The 25,649-nt window shown below is 56.5% G+C and overlaps 1 protein-coding gene across 5 annotated transcripts in view; it reads right to left on the reverse strand.

The window, feature by feature from the left end:
* GSE1 (Gse1 coiled-coil protein) overlaps nt 1-25,649 on the reverse strand; it is a 402,534-nt gene that overhangs the window by 246,273 nt on the left and 130,612 nt on the right. For all 5 annotated transcript variants that reach the window (XM_036441246.2, XM_045582632.1, XM_045582633.1 and 2 more), the window contains exon 2: nt 10,250-10,430. In XM_036441246.2, coding sequence (XP_036297139.1) covers nt 10,250-10,430 — 181 coding nt within the window. The remainder of the gene's footprint in view (nt 1-10,249; nt 10,431-25,649) is intronic.

Consider the following 25,649-nt stretch of genomic DNA (forward strand, 5'->3'; position numbering starts at 1 on the left):
AGCCCTTGCCCCCCACCTGGTACAGGAACCAGAAGCACCAGGGCTTTGGTGTCACCTGTACCCACCCGGGTCTCCTAGGTGGCTCAGACCCCCCACCTGTGTCCTTGGCCTTCCCCACCTGCTCCTGAGCTCCTGGATCTCCCTGCTCCGCCCCTGGCCTCTCCCGCTCTTGCCTCCCACTTCTGGAAGAGGAGGTGGCTCGGGAGAAGGGTCACCCAGGTTCTAGACTCTGCTCTGTTCCCAATGGCTGGGTGGCCCCTGGTAGGAGAGCTCCCTCCTCTATGCCTCAGTTTCCCCCTCTGTAAGGACAAGAGGGTGGATTCAGTGACCTCTGTAGGCTACCTGGCTCCCAAGGAGTTACCTCTGCCCTTTGCCCCTGGCAGCTGGCATGACAGCAGGCTCGGCTATGCTCACCCACAGGTGCCCAGTGCCAGGCCCTGTGCCAGCCCGTGTTCTGTGACACGCGGTTGGAAGAGGAAGCTGCCCATGGCAGGGCAAGGGGAATATGCCCAGGAAGGGACCCCGGGGGCTGTGACACTTGCTGCCATGTCTCGGCGCTCTGCCACCCGCCCTGAGAGCCCCCCTGGGCTCAGATGGGCGTGCCTGGGGATACATTATCTGCGCTCATGCTCCATGGACACACTGTGTGCGCCTGCAGCCAGGACACGCACCTCTCGCGAGTCAAGCTCAGCACTCTGCCCCCTCGCCCCCAGCTCAGTTTCTGGAAGTCCAGGCACTGTCCCAGAACCCACACCCCCTCCATGGCCGAGCGTGGGGCCGTCCGGGTAACTCACCCAGCAGGAGCACTTTCCACTTGGGGCTCTTCTGGTCCATGAGAGCTGCCCAGTCTGGCTCCTGGCCCCCTGGCCTGGCCGGGCCTGGCTGCTTGGGAGCAGCTCCCTTCAGCCTGGGGGCAGACGAAGGGGATGGCGCAGTGGCTGAAGGAGCAGAGGGAGACTCTCAGGCCTGCCGTTTGGGCTCAGGAGTAGACTCCTGAGAGGTCGGTTGAGAAAGAGAGCGTGCAAGAGAGAGCAAGCCGCAGCACAACCACGCGGGCAGACAGCAGGCCCTCCTCCTGCCCCCCCTCCCCCCCAGCCGCCACCCGCTGGCACACACCCTGAGCTGCTGACAGGAGCCTGAGGGCTCCGGACGGTGGCGGGAGCTGGGAGCTGCGCGGCCACTTCCTGCTTTCTCTGCAAACCCTGGCTGCACTTCTCCAGGCAGGACTCAGTGGCCCGAGGTGCTTACTGCACTTGGGAGAACTGCTGTGCCCCGGGGAGCAGAGAGGACTCCAGGTCCCACAAGGGTCCCACCATGTGACCTCTCCCCCGATCAAGGGCACCCTTGTTCCACATAATCATTCAACGGTCTGTTCTGAGCACCTGCCCTACGCTGGACAGCAGTCCCTTAGGTGCTCCACGGTACCCCAAGCAGCAGGAGCCATCCATGCGGGCATTCCCGGAGGTCATCAATGCCAAGGGCAAGTGCCGGAGAGAAAGGGCCCGGGACAGCTCAGCTTAGGTGGGAGGAGAGGGCGCAAGCTCCCGCACCCTGGGCGACGGGGCCTTCGAGTGCCCTGCGGGAGGAGGGGCTGTAACAGGGAAGGGAAGGCAGGAGGAGGCAGGGACTGTGGGTGAGAAGGGGGCGGATGAGCAGGCAGGGCAGGGTGGGTCACGGACTCTGAGGGCAATTCCAGGGAAGGCCCGCCCCGGGCCTGTGGTGTCTGGGGCCCCACAGAGGCGTTCCCCGGGGAGACTTGGAGGAGGGCATGAGGGAAAGCGGGGGAGGGAAGAGGCCTCACATCATCTGGGACTTAGCTCTGGGTCTCCTCCCTGAGAGACTTCCTCTCTGCCTTCAAGGGCCCAGATTTCCCAGTTCAAGCACTGCCTCCTTCCTGGAGCCCTCCTGGCTGCACTGCATGCACTTTCTCTGCCATTCTGCCCCTTGTGAGGACCCACCCTGGCCTATGGGGGGCAGAAGGGCTCAGCATGTCCTGGGGATGGGGGACAGCTGCTTTATGGCCCAGGCTGACCCAGGAGGGGGCTCCGTATGCCCGAAGGTGGGCCCCCAGGTTGCTCCCTGGGGTGTGGTGGTAGGAGGCCATGGGAGAGCCTTATCTGGGTCTTTGGGTGAATCACCTCTCCCACAGCCAGCAGAGGCAGCAGGACAGGGGACTGGGGTAGGACAGGGCTGTGCCTTTGGCCATGTTCCCAGTGCTTCGTTCCACCACCTGCTGGGCAAAGGCCAAACTGCATCTGAGACCTCCTAGGGCAGTAGTCTGCAAACCACGGCTCTCGAGCCACATGCGGCTCTTTGGCCCCTTGAGTGAGGCTCTTCCGCAAAATGCCACGTGCGGGTGCGCACGTACAGTGCGACTGAAACTTCGTGGCCCATGCGCAGAAGTCGGTTGTTGGCCTGGGCAAGTCTGTTTAGAAGAAGTGGTTCTAACGCCGAGCCACACTCAAGGTGCCAAAGAGCCGCTTGTGGCTCGCGAGCCATGTTTTCCGACCACTGTCCTAGGGTAACAGAACCCAGCCCTTCTAAGAAGGATACCGCCAGCCAGGGTGGCCTGGGGACTCCCAGCCCTGTCCTCAATGCGGTTAGTAACTGAGGTCACCTTCCCAGCAACAACCCCCGAAAGGTGCTGCTGTCCCCACATTCGGAGGAGTCGCTGACTCAGAGTGGCCCAGGTGCTCCTGCTGGGGTTAAATCAGGACTTTTCTGGCTGAACGGCCACGAGGCCTGAGGGCCAGTCCTGGCAAAGCGCCTACAATGGCATCTGGTTCAGAGTCAGCTCTCAGTGAGTCCCTGCTCCCAGCGCAGGCCTCACCGGCCCGCCTGCCCTTCTACGCCCCTCAGGCAGCACGCGGCCTGCTCAGCCCGGCAGAATGACTAGTGTGGCTGGTCAAACAGTGGCCTCTTACGTTATGATACCCCCGTCCTAATGCCTGTAGCCTGTGGAAGTGGCATTCTACGTGGCAGAAGGGACTCTGCGGAGGTGATTACGTTATGGACAGTGAGATGGAAATCATTCTGGATTATCTGTGTGGGTCCAGTGCAATCCCAAGGGTCCTTAAAAGCAGGAGGTGGTGGTGGTGGTGGGAGGGGGGGGTTTGAAGGAAGTGTGACAACAGAAGTAAGAGGCTGCAGTGAGGTGGGGCCATGAGCCAAGGAATGCAGGCGGCCTCCAGAAGACAGACAAGGAAGGAAGGACACTTCCTTCCTTGTCTGTCTTCTGGAGGCCTCGGGAAGCAACACAGCCCTGCAACACCTTTATTTTAGCCTCTGGCTTCCCGACTGGAAGGTAATAAACGTGTGTTGCTTTAAGCCACCAAGTTCATGGTCGTTTGAAACAGCAGCAACAGGAAACTAATGGAACTAAGAAAAAAACTGTTCCCAGACTCACAACACCTGACATATATTTAGGCCAACCCTCATGGCCCAGGAATTTCAGGAAGACACATATCCCCTTTGCTTATAATAGGGGTGTCGAACTCTATCAGAGAAGGGGCCAAAATCTAAAATCCAGCCTAAATCGCGGGCCAAATGGTTTACTGAACAGTCATAAACTGTCACTGTGATGGAAACGCAGCAGAGTGCAGTGATGACAGCGCCATGCGGGCCACATTGCAAGGCCTGGCGGGACGGATTTGGCCCTCGGGCCTTGTGTTTGACACATGTGGCTTATAAGAATCTCATTTCCTCTTTACCTCTCCCCGCTATCCCACCCCCCCATACCAGCTGAATAAACAATGTACATTCACTCAACAAGTACCGACGAGCAGCTATTACGTGCGCTGTGCCAGGCGCTGGAGAGACAGAGGGGACAGAAAGATATGGCTCCTGCCTTCACGGAGATGGCAAGCATGGGGAGTTAGGGCTGCCTCAGGGTCTCGGCACTTCCTTAGCCTGGAGCTCTTGGCCTAATGCCACCTCCTCAGCAAGGCCCTCTGTGACCATCCAGTGTAAAATCCCCGCTCTCCCGTCTCCATGCCTCCTACCCTCCTTGTCACCACCTGGTATCACACATGAACTTGCTTATTCGTGAGTTATTTGCCTTCCTCTTCAGTGACAGTCCTTGGGGGCAGGATTTTATGTCTGTTTTGTGCACCGGTGTCTAATGCAGTCTTTGGCACATTGTAGATGCTCAGCAGATATCTGTGAGCAAATGAACACGTGAGGGGCCGGAGAGAGGTGAAGACAGACGTGTGAACGAGCCATCCGAACTTCGCTGGACCGGTATCCTGGTGCAGATACAAGCACCGGGCACCGGGAGGGATGCCCAATTTTCAAATGGCTTCTGCTCTCAATTAGAAGGTCATGAGTGAGAATTGGTGTGGGCACAGCCAGAGCATCACAAATGATGCTGTCAAGCCAATTTAACCCGTATGATTCCAAACTGTGACAGCTCAGGCCCCCACGTGCCACTTTATCTGCTTGAACCCTGTGGAGGGGGAAGCAGGCCAGTGGGCAGGTACAGACCACGGCCAGTGGTGGACCGGTGCCCCACGGGGCAGTAACCATGGAGGCTGGCCTGTGCTTGGTTATGGGGCTCCAGCACCTTATTGGGAGTCCCGGAACAGTCATATCTGTGGCTCCACTGACCCCTTCTTTTCCACCTGAAATCTTAAAAAAAAAAAAAAAAATATATATATATATATATATATATATATATATATATATATATATATATATATATATAAAATTGGGTTTTTTTTACAGAGAGGAAGGGAGAGAGATAGAGAGTTAGAAACATCAATGAGAGAGAGTCATCGATCAGTTGCCACTTGCACACCCCCTACTGGAGATGTGCCCTCAACCAAAGTACATGCCCATGACCTGAATTGAACCGGGGACCTTTCAGTCCACAGGCCAATGCTCTATCCACTGAGCCAAACTGGTTTCCGGCTTCCACCTGAAATCTTGACCACAAATTATTTGGAAAGAAATTAGACTCCAAGGCCAACAGCCCCCTTTCACAGCAATTGTGTCAGGTCATTAGGCCGCCTTTATCATTGTGCCATTATGAGAACTGCCTTTAAGTCAATGCTCAGTTTATCAGCTTGTTCATTTGCCAAAGGTACATTCTTTCTTATTTCATGAAAATCTGAATCAGTCAGACGGACAGACAGACACACAAAGTCGCACACTAGCCAAGGGGACCAGCCGAAAGCAGCCAGACCTGGGTGCAGTCATCAGCAGAGAGGCGGGAAGCATCGTGAAGGCCCAGCACGGAGGGGGGCCCAGCACAGTGAGCCCCATTAAACACTCAAAGAGGCTTCTGGGGTGAGATCGACGTACAAGGGAAGAGCCTCCCAGCCTGCCTGGGCTTCCAGGCCTCCTGCCCCGACTTGCAAGCTCTGAGCTCCCCAGTGTCACAAGAAGCTCCCGAGAAGATAAACACAGCGCTAGTCGGAGAGAAAACGGACTCTGGATCCCAGCTGGGCTGCAGACACACAGGGAGAGGGTGACAGAGAAGGGCTGTGCTCGTGCTGCATGAGGCGCCTTTCCCTTAGAGCTGGGAAGAGGGCGCTTACCCGCTGGGCTGGAGAGGCTGCAGCCAAACCCGGCCGCCTGGGCCCTCCAAGCAGCTGCCGCCTGGCAGCGGGGGCCGAGGCCCTCCAGCGCCTGCATCAAAGCACTCAGCACCAGTACCCGCTCCAAGGGAGATCTGCCAAGGACTTCTGAGGGCCTGAGCCAAGTACCCAAGTGGAGGCCCTGCCTTCCTGGCCAAGGAGACCCAATCCTGGCCAGCTGGGAGCTTGTTTGCCCAACAAAGAGACAAAGGCCTTTGTGGGGCCAGGGCTTGGAGTGGTCGCCAGCTCAGGTCTCGGCTGCTCCCATGTGCTAGGCACTGTGCTGAGCAATGGGCAGGGATCGACTCTGGGATCCTCAGAACTGGGGGAGCTGAGGCACAGAGAGGTTGTCTGCCTAAAACCAAAGCTCGGGAGGAGTAGAGGCAGGATTTGAACTCAGGGAGCACGGGATCTGCATGCTTGAAGAGTCCACACCCTAATCACACCCAACAAGCACTCATTTAAACACACGGCTACAGGGGAGAGGAGGAGGAAATCGAAGTGGCCCAGGGTGGGCACCGGCTCCTATAAACACTCAGCGTCCAGGCCCCAGGAACATGGCTCTAACTGGAGACTCGACCTCCACCTGGTTTTCTGTGACCCGACCCCGACCCCATCAGAGGGTATGCGGCTTCCACTATCTCAATTTAATGAAGACATTAAAAAAAGACTTTTTATTGATTTTTAGAGAGAGAGGAAGGCAGAGAGAGGAGAGGAGGAAGGATGGGAAGGAGGGAAAAGGAGGGAGGGAGGGAGGGAGGGAGGGAGGGAGGGAGGGAGGGAGGGAGGGAGAGAGAGGCACAGAGAGGTTGTCTGCCTAAAACCAAAGCTCAGGAGGAGCAGAGACAGTACCAAGTACCCGCTCCAAGGTAGACCTTCTCAGAAAGAGAAAGAAAGGGAGAGAGAGGGAGAGGGAGAGGGAGAGGGAGAGGGAGAGGGAGAGGGAGAGGGAGAGGGAGAGGGAGAGGGAGAGGGAGAGAGAGAGAGAGAGAGAGAGAGAGAGATTGAGAGAGAGAGAGAGAGAGAGAGAGAGAGAGAGGGAGAAACATTGGTGTGATAGTGAAACATAGATCAACTACCTTCTGCATGCAACTTGGGCATGTGCCCTGATCAAGAATTGAACCAGCAACCTTTTAGTGCATGGATGATGCCCAATCAACCGAGTCACACTGGCCAGGACTAATAACAATATTATTAGCCACTTTTAAAGCCGTCCTATAGCTCAGAAAGGACTTCCAGGGCCCACATGGCACCACTCAGGGGCCACCACTGAGCTGGTCAGCACAGCAGCCCTCATGGCCACACTGGGAGCACATTTACAGAGACCACAATGAGAATGGCACCCCCTGGAGTTGTGCCGTGTGCAACCTGTACAACCTTGCACGGCTGCCCTGGGTGCCTCCGTGGCATCCATCCCATCACTAACACCGTGCTACGAGGAAGATTTCGTTGGGATCACATTGGCTGGGAGCTGCTAAGCTTTGGGAATTCTCCCAACCTTGCCAAAGTCCCGTGGCTGGGAATCGGCAGTGCCGAGACTTAGGAACTTGAACCGGGGTCTCTGACACCAAGCCACGCCCCTGCTTATTCCTGGATGGCGCTGCATGTCTCCTACGGAGGCTGTGACAGCACGGAGACAATTGTTCAGGAATGCCTGTTCCCATCAGAGATGATGAATTAGGAGTGTCCTCCCGCTGGATTTTATACCACATGCAGGTGACACATGAGAAATGGATCTCCCTTTGACGAAACGCTTAAGAATATTGGGAAGCGCTGAGCTGGGAGCTGGCGGCTCGACACGGGAGGATGCCTCATGGCAGGAGTCTGGCTGCCCCCGTCTCCCACCCACTGGAGGAGATGCTCAGCCTGAGGTGTGTGCCCTGCCTGCCAGTTCCCCTGCAGCCTGGAGCCACACTCCCTGCAGCCAGCAGGTGACAGCCCCCGGCGGGCACTCAGCTGTGCCAGAGAACAGGTTGCAGGCTGGCTGTGTGTCTCTGTGGGCACTTGACCGAACCACTGGGCCCACAACAAGGGTTCTTGGTGTGATGGCTTCTTCCCAGAGAAAATGCTGCTACTGTCTCCATGTATCAGCCATTTATGGGAAACTGAGGGACTGCAGTGGGTAATTATGCTCCACGGCAATAGGTGCATCCCCCGACCTGCTCACAGCCCCCCGGCCTTCTCCAAAAGGCCCTGCTCCAATATTGTCCTCACTTCAGGGGCGGGGGGAACAGAGGAGAAGACAGAGGGATTCAGAGCTCTGGAGAGAGGAAGTGACAGGGTTGCCTGCTTGCGTGTGTGTGTGTGTGTGTATGTGTGTGTGCATGCGTGTGTGTAAGAGAATCGTGTTGCCTGCGTGTGCATGTGTAGCTGTATGTATGTATGTGCCTGTGAATATCTGCGTGTTTGTGCAGGTATCCTTGTGTATGGTGCATTTGCCCTGTGTGTCCCTGCGCTCATGTGTGTCTGCATGTCTGAACGTGCTCACCCCCTGTGCCTGCCCCGCTGTGCAGCTGGCAAGCGCATAGCTGGCCCAGGGCTGTGCCCGCCCACCGGATGAGAGGTGGCAGGTGTGTAATAAACCATTAGTCACTGTCACGTTTCTGAGCAGCAGTGGCCTCCCCGGGAGAGGCCTGACAGCAGGATGGAGTTCCTGGCGGGTCTCTGGCTGGGAAGCTGCACCCCCTCCTCTCCAGGCAGGGCTGCCTGATGGGGAGCAGCTGGCAGGCGTGGGCCCTGTGCCCCTGCCCTGCCCCAGGCAGCCCCAGGGCAGGGGGCTGGGCCTTGTGTGTGCCAGCCTGGGAGGGTTAGGTAGTGTCACTGAGGGTCATGGTTTAGAAGGCTATTACCCAGAGCTGAGGGGCGGTTGGGGGGAAGGCAGGTCACGGTAACAGCCTCAGGGATGCTCCACACTGCCTGGAGGAGGAGCCAGCTGGGTAACTGGGAATTATAATGACAATAGTGCCGACACCAGCCAGCACGTATGGGCATCCAGGGTGCCAGGGCCTGCACTGAATGCTCTTCATGTCCCCGTTAATTCATTCTCACCTCCTGCCTTGTGAGGCAGGCACTCACATTAGCCTTCACCCCCATTTCTCAGATGAGAAAACTGAGGCATGGAATGGGAGAAGACACTCGTCCATGGCTCTGAGTGTGCTGGGGAGCCGGGTGGGAACGGCTCCCACAAAAGCATCCCTGCCCACCACCTGCAAGCCCCCCTTGCCACCGGACCAGCATCCCCATCTGCCCATAAGCTTCTGGTCAGCAGGGTCTGCCCTTGGCCCGAGGCCCAGCCCCTTTCCTAGCTGAGTCCACATCACGGAGAGAAAGAGGTGGTACTGGGGTTGCCGTGGAGATGAGTGCCCCAGATAGGGTCCCAACATGACATGAGAACAGGGCAGGCCAGCTGCCTCAACACCCCTTCCCCCGCCCCCTTTACCTGCTAGCCTGACTCCTCCCAGTTCAGCTCACTCCTGGAACAAGCCGAGCTTCCAGCCGGCGGTCCACACAGTGGGCCAGCACAGAGAGGCAGGCTGGGGTCTCAGGACTTAGTCCTCTCAGGGGCAGCCACAAGGCAGGACACACACAGGAACCCCCTCAACTGACAGAAATATGGCCCGAGGGACCCTCCTGAGTAAGAACGTGGGTGTCCACCACATGCCGAAGTCCAGCTAAAGGGCCCCACCTGGGACCCACTCACTGCCCCCGCCCTGGGCCCACAGGCCCCACAGCCAATGCCTCGGGATGCACACTCACAGGCCCCTCAGCCAAGGAGGGGCCAGCCTCTCTGTCATCGGGAAACTGAGGCTGCCAGGTGCTGTCGAGAGGGGCAGGCAGGGTCTCCGTGGCTGGCAGCGTGGGAGTGAAAGGCCCACAGCGGAAACCAGTGGACATTCCCTTCCTAAAGATAATGTCCTTACCCCACCTGGCCCCGCTGAGGTTAACTCATGTGAGAGACGGGTGCATTCACAACCGGAAAACCCAGGAATGCTCCGGGTGCCATGGGCAGCAAGAGAGCGGGCACACACGAGTCGAGCAGTACCACAACGGAACAGTACAGGGCAGTACGACAGAGTGGCAGCTTGTGACGTCCACAGATGCACCTTGGAACGCCAAGGAAGGGGAGCCTGCCCCTGGGACACAGAATTCAAACTTCAGCAGAGCTACATACACCACAGGACAGTGAGACAGACACAGGTGCTATGGAAAAAGCAAACTTGAGATGGTGCTTCCGTCTGGGGGGGGGGGGGGGCGGGGGCGGGGCAGGATGGATGAGCATCAAGATTGATGGGCCGCCTCATGCCTGGGCTGGGTATCAGGTTCCTGGGTATCCATTACATTAATTTTTAAAACGAATGAGTGCATATAATAACACTCAGAGATAAATAAGTACAGCACCACAAACGGAAGGCTGTCTGTGAACCAAGGATGAGCGGGTGTCGAGAAGCAGGGATTCCGATTGAATCACCATTTGGTTTCATCCCTGAGGATGACAGAAACAAAAACAAAAAAAATCCAAACTCAAGCACAGAAGACTCTGCCTCTAGGCCCTCGGCAGGAACGTGGCGTTCCTGGGGCGGAACTCTGAGCCAGAACTGGCTTTGGGGGCCCTTCCCTGCCAAGGCAGCGCCATCCGCTCCAATCCCCAAAGATACAAAGAGACTGGCACCTACCTGTGCCCGCCAGGTCTGGCCCGGCCCCGTCCAGGCTGCTCTGCTGACACCGGGCTGGCCCCGGCTCCGGGGCGGTCTTGGGGCCTCTGAGCAGGCTTTTCGCTGGGGTCCCCGGCCAGGGTTCGGGCTCCTGAGTGGGAGGGCGGGTGGCTGCCGGTGCCTCGAGAGATGCAGTGGTGACCTGGAATGACAGGAGGGTAGACGTGGTGAGTCTTGGCCATGCCTGCCTGGAGATGCCCCATGGGTGGGACCGGTGGGCTGTTGAACACCTTCCTCCCCGCCGATGGCCAGGTCTGTGCAGGCGGGACAGCCCGGCTGGTGAGGGGCAGTGGAGACCTGGCTCCCAGCAAAGCCAGTGCAATGGCTTCCTCTAGCAGCAAAGCCTCCCGGGAGCACCAGGCCGACCGCTGGACACTGGTTCCATCCACAGGCCTGTCACCGCCCGAGCCCATGCGGCTCTGCTTGGAGCTGGCAATCACCGCCTACCTGGCAGTTACAGCCATAAAGATAAACCTACTCATCTTCAGCTCATCCAGCGGGGTAGTCATCGCCCAAAACCCCTTTTCCGTATTTTAAAAATTGTGGTAAAATACACGTAACACAAAATACACCATCTTGACCATTCTTAAGTGTACAGTTCAGTGGCATTAAGTTCACTCACAATGTTGAGCAACCATCATCACCATCGTCCTACTCCAGAACGTCCTCCTTATCCCAAATGGAAACTCTCTCCCCATTAAAAACACCAACGCCCTACTTCCCTCCCTCGGCCCCCCGAGACCACTGTTGTACATTCTGTCTTTTTAACTTGGATTGTGCTGGTCGCCCCATCCCTTTTTCACATCTGGGGAGACTGAGGCTCCGAGAGGGAGTGGCAGAAGCCTGAGGATGCCAAGGCGGGGTGAGCCCAGGTCCACAGGGCTTCAGATTCGGGGCTCTCCCCTCCAACCTCAGCAGCCTGGGCAGAAGGGGTGAACTAAGCCCCTGGTGGGTTTCAGGGCCTGAGTATAACCAATGACAGCTACCTCGGGGCCAGTCCCGGGGACAGGCCACCCCCATTTCCTGATTACACGCTCCAGGGCCAGCAGGGCTGTAGAAAAGCAGCTTCATGTTGATCCATCCCCCCCCCCCCCCCCCCCCCCCGGGATTAGAGCTATAAAACCAAAGTGCCTAAGAGAGATGGATGGCTCAGAATTCCTTGGGTGAGCACAGGCTCCAGCAGCCCTATGTGCGAGAGACGGATAAATTTACCGTTCCGTTTCCGGGAACGCTTTAATTTATGAGATCCATATGGTGACGCAGCCCAGACCACAGCCCCCGCAAATCCCACAGGCGTGCTGGCGGCTTAGGCTGGAGCCAGGAGGAGGCTGCACCTTGGCCCAGCGCACTAAATTCACGCACTCCCAGGCTTGGTGGGGACCCTGGGAGGGGGCGTCACCATGGCAGGGACCCCGGAGCCCCCCCTGCAGATCCCACCCTGGCAGGATTCAGCTGGTCTTGCAGCCTCACCCTACTCATCCTGGGAAGCTGTCAGGGCTGCTATGTTCGCCATGAGTCAGAGGATGACCCGTCCAGCCAGCTCCAGGCAATATTTGGGACTTGAACCCAAGTAGTCAGGGGGAAAAATGGCTGTTACAATGCAATCAGGGGCGGGAGATGCACAGCTTTTAATCAGAGAACAGGGGGTGGGAAGAGAGACGACTATTGGGCAGGAAGGGGTGCAGAAGACAAGCTCTGTAGGGGTTTCAGAATGAACGATTCCACGGGGCTGGGGAAATCCAGGCAGGCTTCCTGGAGCAGGCAGCAAGTGAACTAGGCCTTCAAGGGGAGCAGGTTTTGAAAGGAGTGGGAACAGGAGGGACAGGAGATTCAAGCACACATCCCGCTGGGGCCAGGAGGGTAAGCCATAAGCCAGGCACTGGGTGGGTGAGCGTGCAGGGCAGCCTCTCTTAGCACCAGGGGAGTGGCTGCATGGAGGGACTCGAGCCCCATCTTGCCAGATCTGATTTTTTCGAGAGGAAACGGGGCATCTATTTTTTTTTTTTTTTAAGGAACCTTTCTAATCCTTTTTTAAAAAAATATATATTTTATTGATTTCTTACAGAGAGGAAGAGAGAGGGATAGAGAGTTAGAAACATCAATGAAAGAGAATCATCGATCAGCTGCCTCTTGCACACTCCCTACTGGGGATGTGCCCGCAACCAAGGTACATGCCCTTGACCGGAATCGAACCCGGGACCTTTCAGTCTGCAGGCCGACACTCTATCCACTGAGCCAAACTGGTTTTGGCATGGGGCATCTATTTTTAAAAGCTGCCCCCTCGTGATTATTAAGTGTTGGCAACGAATCAAAATCATGTTTAAGACGCTGCGCAACCCCCTCCTACCCTGCTGGTGGGGTGGTAAGATGGTGTAGAAATGCCTGGAAATTGCTCAAGAGATCAAAGCTAGAATTGTTATAGGACCCCCCCAGACCTACTCCCAGGCAGATACGCAAGAAAACCAAACACGTGTGTCCACACAAAACCCCGAATGCTCACAGCAGCCCCCAGTCACAGGGCTGAATGAGTTCTGCCGACAACAGGGATGAATCTGCGGGTGGGACTGCAGCCAGGACACACCTGTGAGGCCCTGAGCGGACGGAGGACCCGCGGCAGCGCGTGATGGTAAATAATGGGCTGGGAGCGGCCGAATCTGTAGCCGTTTGTTACGCAGCAGTGGGTGCCTCACAACCAGTGGAGCCCTAGAATCGTGCCTGCCCAGCTGCCCATGTTCCCTAGCACATCGTGTGCCAGGCCACGTGCCACAATCAGGAGGGCACCCACGCCCGCCCCTCCTCTGTCCTAGCTCTTCCCGCTGGGCAATATTAACGGGCGGGCGAGGCTGCCAGACGCAGGAAGCGCTGTGACTGTGGATTAGCTCACGACGGCCTCGGTTTAGGTGGAGGCGAAGGTTGCCCAACAGACCTGGCGGAGGCCGAGGGCCACCTCTCCTCATCCCGCGGAGCCGAGCTTCCCGTTCCTCACTAATAAAAAGCAGGCCCGCGAGCCAGCCAGCGCATGCCCCGTGCCTACTCTCTGCCAGGACCGCAGGTCCAGTTGGGGTCAGGCATCATTTAAAACACTATATTAGGACCAGGCCTGGGACATCCATCCCCAGCCCCCCCTCCCCCCCAACGCGGCAGCATCTCAGAGCTCACGGGGCCCCACAGACCGAGCAGGACAAAGGCTGTTGTCTCATTTATGTCCTGGGAATGGGGCCATTACCTTTACAGAAAGCCAGTTAATGAGGAAAGGACAAAAGGGAAGCGGATTCCAGGGCTCTTTAATATAAAGGGGACTGCGGCCTACCCCCGGATTCCCTAACCAGCTCTTGAGGTGTTACACTTTCTCCAGGGAATACGGGGTCTCTGAGCACCAACCAGCTCAGGGTAGATTCGGGGAGAGGGTGACATGGGGGAGAAGGCAGACACCGTGCCCTGCTCCAGAGGGGACCGCCATGTTGTTCTCAGCACGGTCTGATTTTATTAACTGCCTTAGTCCACAAAGCACCACCTCTGAGAACCTCTGCCCTATTGTGTTTTCTTTTTTAAATTAAGTTTCACTGAGATATAACTCACATATCATATAATTCACTCATTTAAAGGGTATAATTCAATGCCTTTTGATATGTTTGTGAAGCAGTGTAACCACACCAGACTCCTTGTTAGAACATTTCCATCAGCCCGGCCAGTGTGGTTCAGTGATTGAGCGCTGACCTATGAACTAGGAGGTCAAGGTCCTGTCAGAGCACATGCGTGGGTTGGGGGCTCCATCCTAGTAGGGGGCATGCAGGAGGCAGCGATGATTCTCTCTCATCTTTGATGTTTCTCTCTCTCTCTCCCTCTCTCTGTGAAATCAATAAAAACATATGTTGTTAAAAAAAATGTTATAAAATAAAAGAACATTCTCATCACCCCCAGAAGAAACCTCACACCCATGAGCCGTCATTCTCCATTCCCCGCCCCAGCCCCTGGCGTCGGCAACCTCCGTTCTGTCTGCGTGCCTGTTCTGGACGGTTCATGTGATTGGAATCTACAACATGTGGCCCTTTGTGTCTGGCTTCCTTCACTCAGCATCATGTCTCCCAGGCTCCTCTGTGTTGTAATGTGGAAAACACGTATTTTTAAAAACGGGGCAAGTTCCAGTTTGAGGGCCCATCACATCCCAGAGGCTGCTGGACGCGAGGCTCAGGATTTCTCTCTCCAGCAGTCTCTCCGGCGGGACTGGTGGCTGTTACTGGGGTCTGTTTCCCTCTGTCTCCTGGTACCCAGCCCGCCTCCATCTCTCGGGGGGGGGGGGGGGGGGGGATGCGCACTGGTTCCTGGACTCTTTCCCCAGCTGGGAGAGCTTTGCAGTGTGATGTAATGTCTCCCAGCCTCAGTTTTCCTTCTGCAAAATGGGAGTGATAGATAACAGTGACTGCCTACCTCCCAGAGGGTTGGTGAAGAGAATTAGATGTTATTTCTGCTAAAGTACTTAGCACATAGTAGGTGCTCAAGAAACAACAGTTTGATTTCATGATCTGACCGCATAAGCATTAGGAACAAAAGTCAAAACGGCACAGCTGTCTGGGGACCCCCAAAGGCCTGGAGGCGTGTGTGCAGTTTCAGCTCAGCTGCCAGGCCTGCCTGACAGGCTCTTTGCCAATGGCTGGCCTGAAGGCCCAAGACAGCCCAAGGGTTCCTGAAGTGAGGGGGACAGGATTGGAGTCAGATGCTCCCCTATTTTTCCTGATCATCCTGATTCTTCTCTTTTTCTCCAAATAAGTTCAAGATGCACTACGTGAAGCTGCTGTGCCGATCCTGAGTAGAGCAGAGCTGGGACCGAGACTTCCCAGTCATGACTGACCTGACCTCAGTGTATGCCTCTGGGAAATGGGCTAGTAATGCCTGCCCTGGATATACCGAGCGCCTACCATGGGCCAGGTGCCCACGGAGCACCAGACAACAGGAGCCCATTTAATCCTCCCAATAACCCTACCTTAACGGCCACTTTGTCAAAGAGGACACTGAGGCACAGAGAAGTCAGCTGCCCAAGGTCACCCAGCTGGTCATAGTCAGAGCAGAGGTCCCAGGCCCGTGTGTTGTCCTCTCTCAAATATCTAGGCCCCACAGTGCGGAGGAGGCAGGGAACAGACTGCAGGGGACGGAAGAGGAGATGCCAGCACCCAGTGGCACAAACCAACGCAGCATCACCTTCCTTTCGCCCCGAAGAAAAGTCAGGCGCGGGCAGGAAGCCAAGTGTGTGTGTGGGTGAGGGGGAGGGGATGCCACCTCCCTCCCACAGGTCAATGACAGGTGCAGGCATGGCTGGAAGGGAGGTGGGCAAGGCCAAAGGGTACCTCGTTGGCTGGCAGAGACCTCTGCCACCTGCCAGGGACACACAGGTCACGGGACTGGTGCCATCTGCCAGGAAGGGGAATAAGGGGACAGGGCACAGCCCTGCACGGGGTCCCTCTCCCGCCTTTCCTGGTCCCCACCAGAACCCACTCACACAGGCACTGAGCTCAGCAAGCTCTGCTGGGATTTCCTGTTCTGTGCTGTGAGCGAGTGCGTCAGAGGCCGAGACACAGTATTTTATGCCCCTTAATTCCTTGTAACAGCTCCGTAATGGCAGGCGGAGAGCTCCAAATTCTGCCATAAAGGGACTGATAAGGCTCTGGGTCAGGGGGAGACGGAGCTGCCGAATGCACAGCCCCCGATAAGCAGACAACGAAGGGTTATTAAATGTTCGGCGCAGACCCGGCGTAATTGGGAAGTTATTAGATATGGAATACACACAGCACCCAGTAAATGAGTAATCAGGGACTAATTAAGCTTGTACGACACAGCAGATCACGCTGGAGAGGCTGGTGGCTGCCACATCTGTGACAGCAATTAGGGGCGCGCCGGCTGCAGTGCTCAGTGGGGGGGAAAGGAGGGTCGCAGGCTCCAGTCCATGGGTCCCCACCGGAATTCCCCCAGTGCTCCCACCTCTCAGGGGCCAGGCTCGCCGAGCCTGGAGGACCACAGAAGCTTAAGCCGACCGAGGGGCCGGGGTTCAGAAAGAAATAAAAGGAAGGCTTTGTCCCTGGCTCCAAGTTTGGACACGTGATGACTCACTGCAGCCACCGGAGGGGACAGAAATAGTCACCACGATGCACCTGGGCCATCTGCAAAGTGTGTGCCCAGAACCATCTCCTGGGGCTTTGCAGTGGTTTGTTCTATCAGAGGGGCCGGCGGTGGGGGAGGGGAGTAGGTGGGGGTGGGGAGACGGAGAAACAGAGGCGAAGAGGATGGGAAGAGGACAGAGGCCCCCCAGCCCGGTTCCCCTTCCCAGCAGGCACAGGGCACCTCCCCTGGGTATCCCAGCAAGAGGAAGACAATGGTGTTTCTCAGGAGGTGGCAGCCAAGCCCAGCTGAGAAAAAGGGGACAGGCGTGCATGCCACCAACCTGACAGTGCACGGGACCATGCTCCAACCAGTCGCGCCACCGGCCAGGGCCTTGAAATGATACCAGTCAGAACACATGCCTCTTCAATGCCTGAGGTTCAGCTTCCTCATCTGCAGCAGGGGGTGCTGAGAGTCCTGCTCACAGTGTGGGGGTGTCAGGAGGATGCCTGGGTTAGAACCCGGCAGCCCAGCACAGGCCGGACATGGGGAAGCCCGGGAACGCACCTGTTAAAGCAAGAACGCGGGGAAGCCCAGCCCACCCGCACGGAGAGAGCCAGGAAGCCCCGATTCAAGACATTGGGGCTGCCAGGGCTGAAGAATCTCTGGGTTCAGCTGAAACGGGGGTTCTTTCCAAGCCAGCGTAGAAGGATCATGATCCTAAAGGGTCATGGAGGCTGGTGCAAAACGGCTGGGCCTTTCCGGGGTCATAGCCATACAAGGCAGCGAGGCGGGTGGGGGTATGTCTGACTGCTGGCTTAGGCCCGATCCCCAGGATGGGGCCTACACCAGCAGTTGGACATCCCTCTCATAATAATCTGGGATCACTGGCTTCTAACTGCTCACCTGCCTGCCTGACTGATTGCCCCTAACTCCCTCCCTCCCCCACTGGCCTGGTCACCCTCAACTTCCCCCCTATTGGCCTTTTCATTGCATGGGCTTAAATCATCGCAAAGACAGATGCAACGGACAAGAGCCGGGGGAATGGGAGGGAGGCTCTGCCCTGGGCTCGGTGGGGCTCCGCTCCACCCTGTGCCCCCACCGAAGGGGCCGTGCCCGCTGCAGGTGGACATGACATAATTACTGTGGAAGGAGCTGTGCGCCTCACCCAGGGCAGTCAGTTTATCACGCGCTGACAGTGCATTAGCTAAGTGATCACCAGACTATTAATTTTTCCCCCGGCCCTTGCCAGGGGTATTACAGTGAAAAATGGCAGCTTAACCGCAGGGAAATTCTTCAGGGTGACAAAAATAAAAATAGCTCTAATTGAAGTTGATAGAAATTATACCCTTGGAAAACACACGTTGGGGTGTGCTGGCTCTCATGTAAATGAACGCTGGGGCAGGATCTGCCACGGGATGTGAAAACACGGTGACAGCCCCAGCCAACGGCCCCACGGGGCCTCACATCTGCGTGGCTGCCCCTGGGCTGGCCTGGCGGTGCTGGGGAGGCAGCTGGGACAAGCTGGAGGCCGGAGCCCGGGGGCCTGCAGGCACAACCTCACCTGCTCACTGCCCCCCTGCACAGGGACAGTGGGCAAGAGAGGGCCCTTCTTGACTCCACTTGGGGGCGAGTGGGTATGTCCTGGGCATCCTCCAGGCCTGGGGGGCAGAGGTCCTTGGGCCCTTCACAAGCCCAGCCGCCGGCCGCCACCCCCGGGCCCCTTGTCGTGGCGCCAGACGCTGACTTGAAACTTATACATCAAAACACGTGAAACGCTTTCAGGGCCCAGAAAATGTAGAAAGACTCTGATGTGCTGGCACACAGCGGTGATCCGTCTTTCAGCAGCCGAAGAGGTTTCAATTAAACATATGAAGCAATAACAAATATAATGGCAATAACATTAATAAACACACGGATAGCATCTGCTCTGCGCGCGGCACTGCTTTAAGTACTTCCCACATATTTTAATCCACGCCGTCCTCGCAGCCGCGCGTGAGGTAGACGCTGCCATTATCGCTCTCGTGTTCCAGACGAGGAAAGCATATGGAGGCCCAGAGAGGTGGTGTGACCTGCCCGGGGGGCCCCGGAGGCAGGGCCAGGTCAACGGCCTCTGAGCCACCTGGCCCGCATGCCTTTCAGCCCAGCGTGAGGATGAGCCCCCAACCTGAGGACACACAGCAAGTACCCTGCTCGCCCCTCCGTCCAAACTCAGGATCCACCATGTTCTGCGGCACCCGGGGCTGCTCGGCATGCTTATGTTTGCTTTTGAGTGGTTTGTGCAGTTTATTCCTATGCTGGCTGCACGTTCACCTGTTGGGACTGACAATCCCCCTAAACGTCCTGAAGCCCCAGCCTGAGCTCAGAGCCGTGCTCAGAGGTGTTCTGGGGCAGGGGCGTGGAATATTTATCCGGGCTTCTGCCCTGTGCCAGGCACCGTTCCAGCCACCGGGGATTTGGCAGTGAGTCAGACAGGGATCCACAGGCAACAGGAAAAACACCGAAAATGAAAATTCAAACAGGCTCACAGTGTAAAGACACAATTCAAGACCCTAAGAATCTGACTGGCAAGGAATAAAGGGAAATATTAGAAAGACCCTCTCATCCTCTCTCTCATCCTCTCTCTCTCTCTCTCTCTCTCCCTCTCTCTCTCTCTCTATCTACGCATGCACCATTCACTCAAACACACACACACACACACACACACACACACACACACACGGAAAGGAATCTAATCCTGGAAGAAACATTGAGAAGACAGCAATTTTCATGGCTTTTCTCTGCGCCGTTCCCTGAAAAGGTCTGAAAGGAAGCATTAACTGGAGCGAGTCCGACTGAGGCAGAACGGGGGAAGTAAGAGGGGAAAATAGGTGGGAGCTTCTGAGAGGCTGCGTCTTGGCAGGCTGTGGCCAGCTCTGCTGGGCATTTGTTCAGAGACGTCAGGGAGAGCAGATCCCGGGGATAGGCGAAGACATGTGTGCCCCTTTCACGGGATGGCAGAGGCCAGCCAGCTTGGCATCGGTACCCAGGGAGTCCGTAGGTCAAATCGCAATCACATATAATAGTGCAACATTGGCTACTGGCTGGAGGCCCGGGTGCGGGAGGGGGCACGGAACCGGAGCCAGCTAAGCCCCTTCAGTAGGAGAGTGGTGCTCTGGGAAAGCAGCCCCGAGGGGCCCGGGGTGATCCGGCACTGCATCAACTCTGCCCGCAACAGCGGCCTGGCCAGGCCGGGGCCACCCGGGGCACAGGAGCCAGCTGTGACCTCATGCAAACACCTGGCCGACTCCTAGGCCTGAGGATGCTAACATAACAGGACGCGCTGCCGTGTGGACTGGCCTCCCACGTGCCAGGCGAGCTCTGCACCTTGACCTTGTTTCATCCTCAAGCAACGATGTCAGTGAGAACCTGGACATCGCTAGCAGCCCCCATCCATTACGCTGGCCTGACTTCAGACACTGACTCTTTCACTGTGGGCTGTGTGACCACAAGGAAGCTACTAAGCGTCTCTGAGCCCCAGCTTCCTAAGCTGTAAAATAGTCAAAATGACTCAGGGGAAAAAAAAAAAAAAAGAAAAAAAAAGGACCCAAGACACACTGCTTTAAACACTGCCTGGCCCTTAGGACCTGCTCATTAAAGTCTCGCTGGTTTTATTTCTCATTATGGCAAACCCTTAAGACAGTGATTTTCAACCTCCTTCATCTCATGGCACACGTAAACTAATTACTAAAATTTGTGGCACACCGAAAAATATATTATATACCTTTCTGCCAATCTGACCAAAAATAAAAGGGCATAATACTGATTTATTCACAGCAGACAGCTATTGTTGTGTTGCCTGCTGTGCTTTTTTTTCTTTATTACTTTTTAGAGAGAGAGGAAGGGAGAGGGAGAGAGAGAGAAACATTGATGTGAGAGAGAAACAATGATCAGTTACCTTCCGTGGGCATCCTAACCGGGGATTGAACCCACAATCCAGGTACTATGTGCTTTGACAGAGAATCAAACCCATAGCATTTCAGTGCATGGGACGGCTACTGTCGTTTTTATTTTATTTTAAAATCTAAGGCAAAAGAGGTCAGTGCCCCTGACTAAATAGTCAGATATTGCATATTTTAAAAATTCTTGTGGCGCACCAGTTGAAAATCACTACCTTCAGATAATATTATTTAATATCATTTGATGTATGTGCCAAGCATCATTCAAATGCTTCACAAATCTTAACTTGCTCAATCCTCCTAATGCTTCACAAATCTTAACTTGCTCAATCCTCCTAAGGTGCCTTTGAGGTTAAGTTCTCCTATTACATACCCATTTTATGGATGAGGAGACTGAGGCACAGAGAGGTAAGTCAGTTACCCAAGGTCACACAGCCTTCTCTCTGTCTATACCAGTGGTAGGCAAACTCATTAGTCAACAGAGCCAAATATCAACAGTACAACGATTGACATTTCTTTTGAGAGCCACATTTTTAAAACTTAAACTTCTTCTAACGCCACTTCTCCAAAATGGATTCGCCCAGGCCACGGCGTATTTTGTTGGAGGGCCACACTTAAGTGGCCAAAGAGTCGCGTTTGGCTTGTGAGCCGCAGTTTGCCGACCACGGGTCTATACTGTTAACTCCATGAAAAACCGACCCCTTCACACACACACACACACACACACTCTCTCTCTCTCTCTCTCTCTCTCTCTCTCTCTCTCTCTCTCTCTCTCTCTCTCCCCCCTCCCCCACGAACAGCACAGAAAATGGCGAGGGTACTTAGGGCACTCTCCTCGTACAAAGGAGGCTAAGCGACTTAATACGAATAGCTGGTTAGAAGTAAAGCAAGAGTCAGATGGAGGCATGTCTGTAGACAACGAGGGCCAAAGATCTCACAGTGCAATGATCAGAAGCAGAATAGGGTGAGTATGAAATGGGAGGGAGGTAGCAGTGGCTGAGTCAGCCCTTTCCCACAGAGAGAGGGAAAGAGCGAGAAGGAGGGAGGAAGGGAGAGAGAAAGCATTCGAGAGCCTGGAAGTAGGAGCTTCCAGGAGCAGGAATGGACCCCCACCCCCACCCCCGTTCTGCATCCATTTTCCAGATCTTCAGTCTGATGTGGGTTTCGTTTGATCACCGTGAGAAAGGAGCACCAGCCCCTGCACCCGAGGAGGTGCAATCCGGGCTGCGTGCCACGGGCGCAGAGCCGGCTACGGCTGAGCAGGGATGGAGGAGCCGGCTTTGTTTGTGATTCCCCGTCTCCTTGCAAAGACGAATGAGTGCTCAGGGAGGGTTCCGTCTCCCCCAAACCTCAGAGGTGGGAAGAGCCTGAAATGTCAGCTGCCTCGTGTTTCTCAAAATCTGGGATGTGTCCCACATGAGGGCAATTTTTAAAAAGGGAGATGGGAGAGAATAAAAAATACTGGAGTGAAAATACCATTTTGTGAAATTTCTTTTTCAGTTGGCGAATGTACACCAGTGCAGCCTCAGACCAGGCACCAGGACCCCTGGCCCAGGCCCTGCATTTAGAGGCCCTCCCCAACATGTCCCTGAGGGCAAGGAGTTTGTGGGGCCAAGGCCACTGCCCCCCCCCCCCCCACACACACACAGCCTGCCCCTGCTCTTGGGCCACAGCCTCTGTCCTAGAACCCGGGTCTCCCTGCTAGCATGCTCAAGTCCATGTCCAGAGCCGTGCACACCCCCTCCAGTCTGTCCTCCTGAGGGGGGTTGTCTGCTAGAAAGCCGGGGCTGAGGGTGGCCAAGGTCACTGCAGCTGAAGCGTGGGCTGGGTGTCCACACGAGTGAAGCCCTGTGTGAGGAGGGACACCCTGTCTGGGCAAGAGCAGAACAGGCACAAGTCTCCCTTCACCCTGCGTCTGCAACCCTTCAGATACACAGGCAGTCCTGGGTGTATGTGCATATGTGTGTGAGAACACATGTATGTGTTGTGTGTGCATGCCGGTGCCCATATGTGTCTGTGAGCATGCACACACATACATGTGAATGTGAGCATGCACCTTATGCAGGCGTGTGCAGGCACCGTGTATATGCATGTCTGTGGGCATGTGCATGTGTGCACATGTGTCGGTGTCAGAGCACATGGAAATGCGCGTGTGACTGCATGTGGGTGATGTATGTGTATGTGCACACGCTATATGCACACTGCCCCGTGAGGCCCTGCCCTTGTTCAGTGGCTCATAGTCTAGCAGGTGGAGAGGGCAGCCCAGTCCATGCCATTCGCCAGGCGATGGGTGGTCTGATTCCATGGTGCCTCTGTCTTCCCCAGAGGAGCTCCCTTAATGTCAGCGTCTGTGAAACTCTAGCTTCAAAGTCTGATGCTCAGACCTGGAGCTCCCCGAGCAAATCTTTGCCAAGCCTCTGGCCCAGAGCCAGGCTTCCTAAACGTTTGTTGAATGAATAATCAAGGCAAGGAACAAAGGCTCAAAATCCAGCGGCCAAATACCAAACATCGCTGAGTTTCACACAGCAGGACAGTTGAATGAATGTTGTCAATTAACCTGGTGATCAAGGCCCAAGAGGCCCAGCCCGGAACCTTCCAGAAGTATCCCAGCCCACACTCCAGCCAGGGGCAGACCCCATGCCCAGTGTGTCACAGCCTGGGACATGGGTCCCAGGATGGCCTGGGCCACCCCCCCCCCCTCCCGTGCAGGGCCTGTGAGCCTTGGCACAGCCCAGGGAAGGGCAGGAAGGGGTGAGGGGAAGGGGGCGGGCATGAGGCTGCCCAGACCCCACTGCTGGAAGGCACCCTGGGGCCAGCCATGCTGGCGGCTCTCAAGGAGGCCCTGAGGTGAGCAGGAAACTCGACACAACTATTTCCTGGACATGAGGGCTGCGGTGGCCCACACCTGCTCCCAGGCAGCCGCTTCCCCCAGGCCCCGTGCAAGGCTGTGCTGACCTCAGGCCGCGGGTCCCCACTCTGTCTCCCCCTGCCCTCCTTCCATCTCTGTCCCCCTGGAACCCGTTCCTCTGGCTGCTGCTGTGGCTGGCGCAGAGCACGTCACCGCGGGCCTCAGGGGCAGGGGCTCCGCGAATCCAAACCCGTCAAGGCGAGACCTCCAGAGAGATGCTGCTGGAGGGCGGTCAGCCCCACAAACACACATTCTATTTTTAAAATACATTTTCCTTGATTTCAGAGAGGAAGGGAGAGGGAGAGAAACAGCGATGATGAGAGACAATCACCGATGGGCTGCCCCCTGCACGCCCCCCAGCCCCCCCTGCTGGGGATGGAGCCCGCACCTTTGGCATATGCCGTGACCCAGAATCGGACCCTACCTCCTGGTTCGTGGGTTGACGCTCAACCACTGAACAACACCAGCCAAGCCAAACACACAGTGTAAATGTAGATCCCCGAGGGGCTGAGGAAGATTCAGGGGGAAGTAAAGCACCGCACAGCCTCCCCGCTGCACTGAAGCTCACTCAGCGCCCAGAGGACGAATGTGCTGCCCACAGGAATAAAACGGGGCACCAGGGGAATGGACATGCCACCCCAGAAACGAGTCCCGGCCACCAGGAGGCTTCCAGGAGGCTGTGCAGGGAGGTGTATGGTGAGCAGAGCTGGGTTTCCAGGTGTCAGCTGTGTTTGCCCCAAAGGGCACCTTTTCCTACCGCTGCAGAGCCACCCTACAAACCAGCAGTGGCCCTGGGTGAGCATCCTGAGCGAGAGGAAGGACCAGCAGGCCTGTGTGTCCCCGTCGTTCTGTCATGTCACGGTGGCATCTCACGCCAGCCCTGTGAGCAGAGGGCTAAGGCCCCAATTTACAGTCGGGGAAGCTGAGCCGGAGAAGCCTGGCTGGGGATGGGGGGAGAGGAGCCAGGCACCCAGCCTGGACCGTGAGGATACCTGTCCCTGGTGATGTCCCTCAACCCCCTCAAAAACAGCCACCCAGCATCGCCAGAAGCCTGACCTGCCCAGTGCAGCTCGGGAGGCCCACGTGGGTGCGGGCTCAGCCGGGCTGTGAGCCTGCCAGGGTGCCAACACGCTGGCTCCTGGCTAATTACTCGTTTCTGCAGGATCAAAGGCCTCGTTTATTACGAAGCAGATTGAACTTGGCTCCCTCGGAACCCATGCGAAGACAGCCTGAACCCTGGCTCCGAGGCCTGCCTTCCAGCACCCTGCTGGGCAGACGGGGTTCTGGGGGCGGGTGTGGCTGCAGAGGGCTGGGTTCCCAGGGACGGGTTCCGTGGCTGCAATGAAGGGTTCCCCTGTGAGTAGCCCAACCCACACCGAGAACCTCTGGAGGCCGACGCCAGCCCTGCGCCTCAGAGCTCAGCCTCGGGTTAAGATGCCGGGCGAGGCTGGTGCTCCGGGAGCTCAGCCTCCAGGGGTGAGCAGACTTCTACGGGACAGAGACAGGAGGAAGGGGAGCCGAGAAGGGAGGGCTCACCAGCTGTGGAGACACCCAGCCCCAGCGTGGAAAAGCAGTGACGGTGGCCTGGCCGATGTGGCTCAGTGGTTGAGCCTTGACCTATGAACCTACAAGTCACGGTTCTATTCCTGGTCAGGGCACAGGCCTGGATTGCAGTGTGGGGCGTGCAGGAGGCAGCCAACGGATGATTCTCTCTCATCTTTGATGTTTCTGTCTCTCTCTCCTCCTCTCCCTTCCTCTCTAAAACAATTTAAAAAATAAAAGAAAAAATAGTGATGGTGTGGAAGCCAGAACTGGCCCTCACAGAGGCTAAGGGCAACAGGGCAGGAATACCAGAGGCCCCTAAGGGGCTCCCCCCTCCCATCCAAACCCTGCCCCAAAGTGTGGATAAGTGTGACTCCCATTTTCCGGATGACAAAACCGAGGCCCCGAGGCCCCGAGGCCCAGGGCCACCCAGCTGGCGAGCAGCTGCTCCAGCTCAGAAACCCTGCTCTTACCCCCCCCGTTAGAGTCCCATAAGCCTGAACCTGTCAGCAGTAGGCGGCTAGGGAAGGACACAGAGGAGCGCCACCATCGCGTTTGTGGGGGAGGAGAGACCTGGGATGAGGAAGCAGCGTGGGCAGTGATGGATGCACAAGGGCCAGTTGAAGCGACAAGAGTGCAGAGCAGAGGGGAACTGGATCCATGGCGACACGGAAGCTCGGTGCCCACGCCCTGGAGGAGATAAGATGACATTCAACCCAATGTGACCACTCTTGTGTGGGTGGGGGTGCAGGGGTTGTCAACAGGGGTGACATCTGGCCTTGTCTGGAGACATTTTTGGTTGTCACGACGGGGGGTGCTATTGGCATCTAGAGGGCAATGCGCAGGACAGCACCCCACCCCTGAAAATGAACCAGACCCAAGT

Source organism: Pipistrellus kuhlii, unplaced genomic scaffold (assembly GCF_014108245.1).
Source record: "Pipistrellus kuhlii isolate mPipKuh1 unplaced genomic scaffold, mPipKuh1.p scaffold_m20_p_17, whole genome shotgun sequence".
In the NCBI taxonomy this organism is placed as follows: Eukaryota; Metazoa; Chordata; class Mammalia; order Chiroptera; family Vespertilionidae; genus Pipistrellus; species Pipistrellus kuhlii.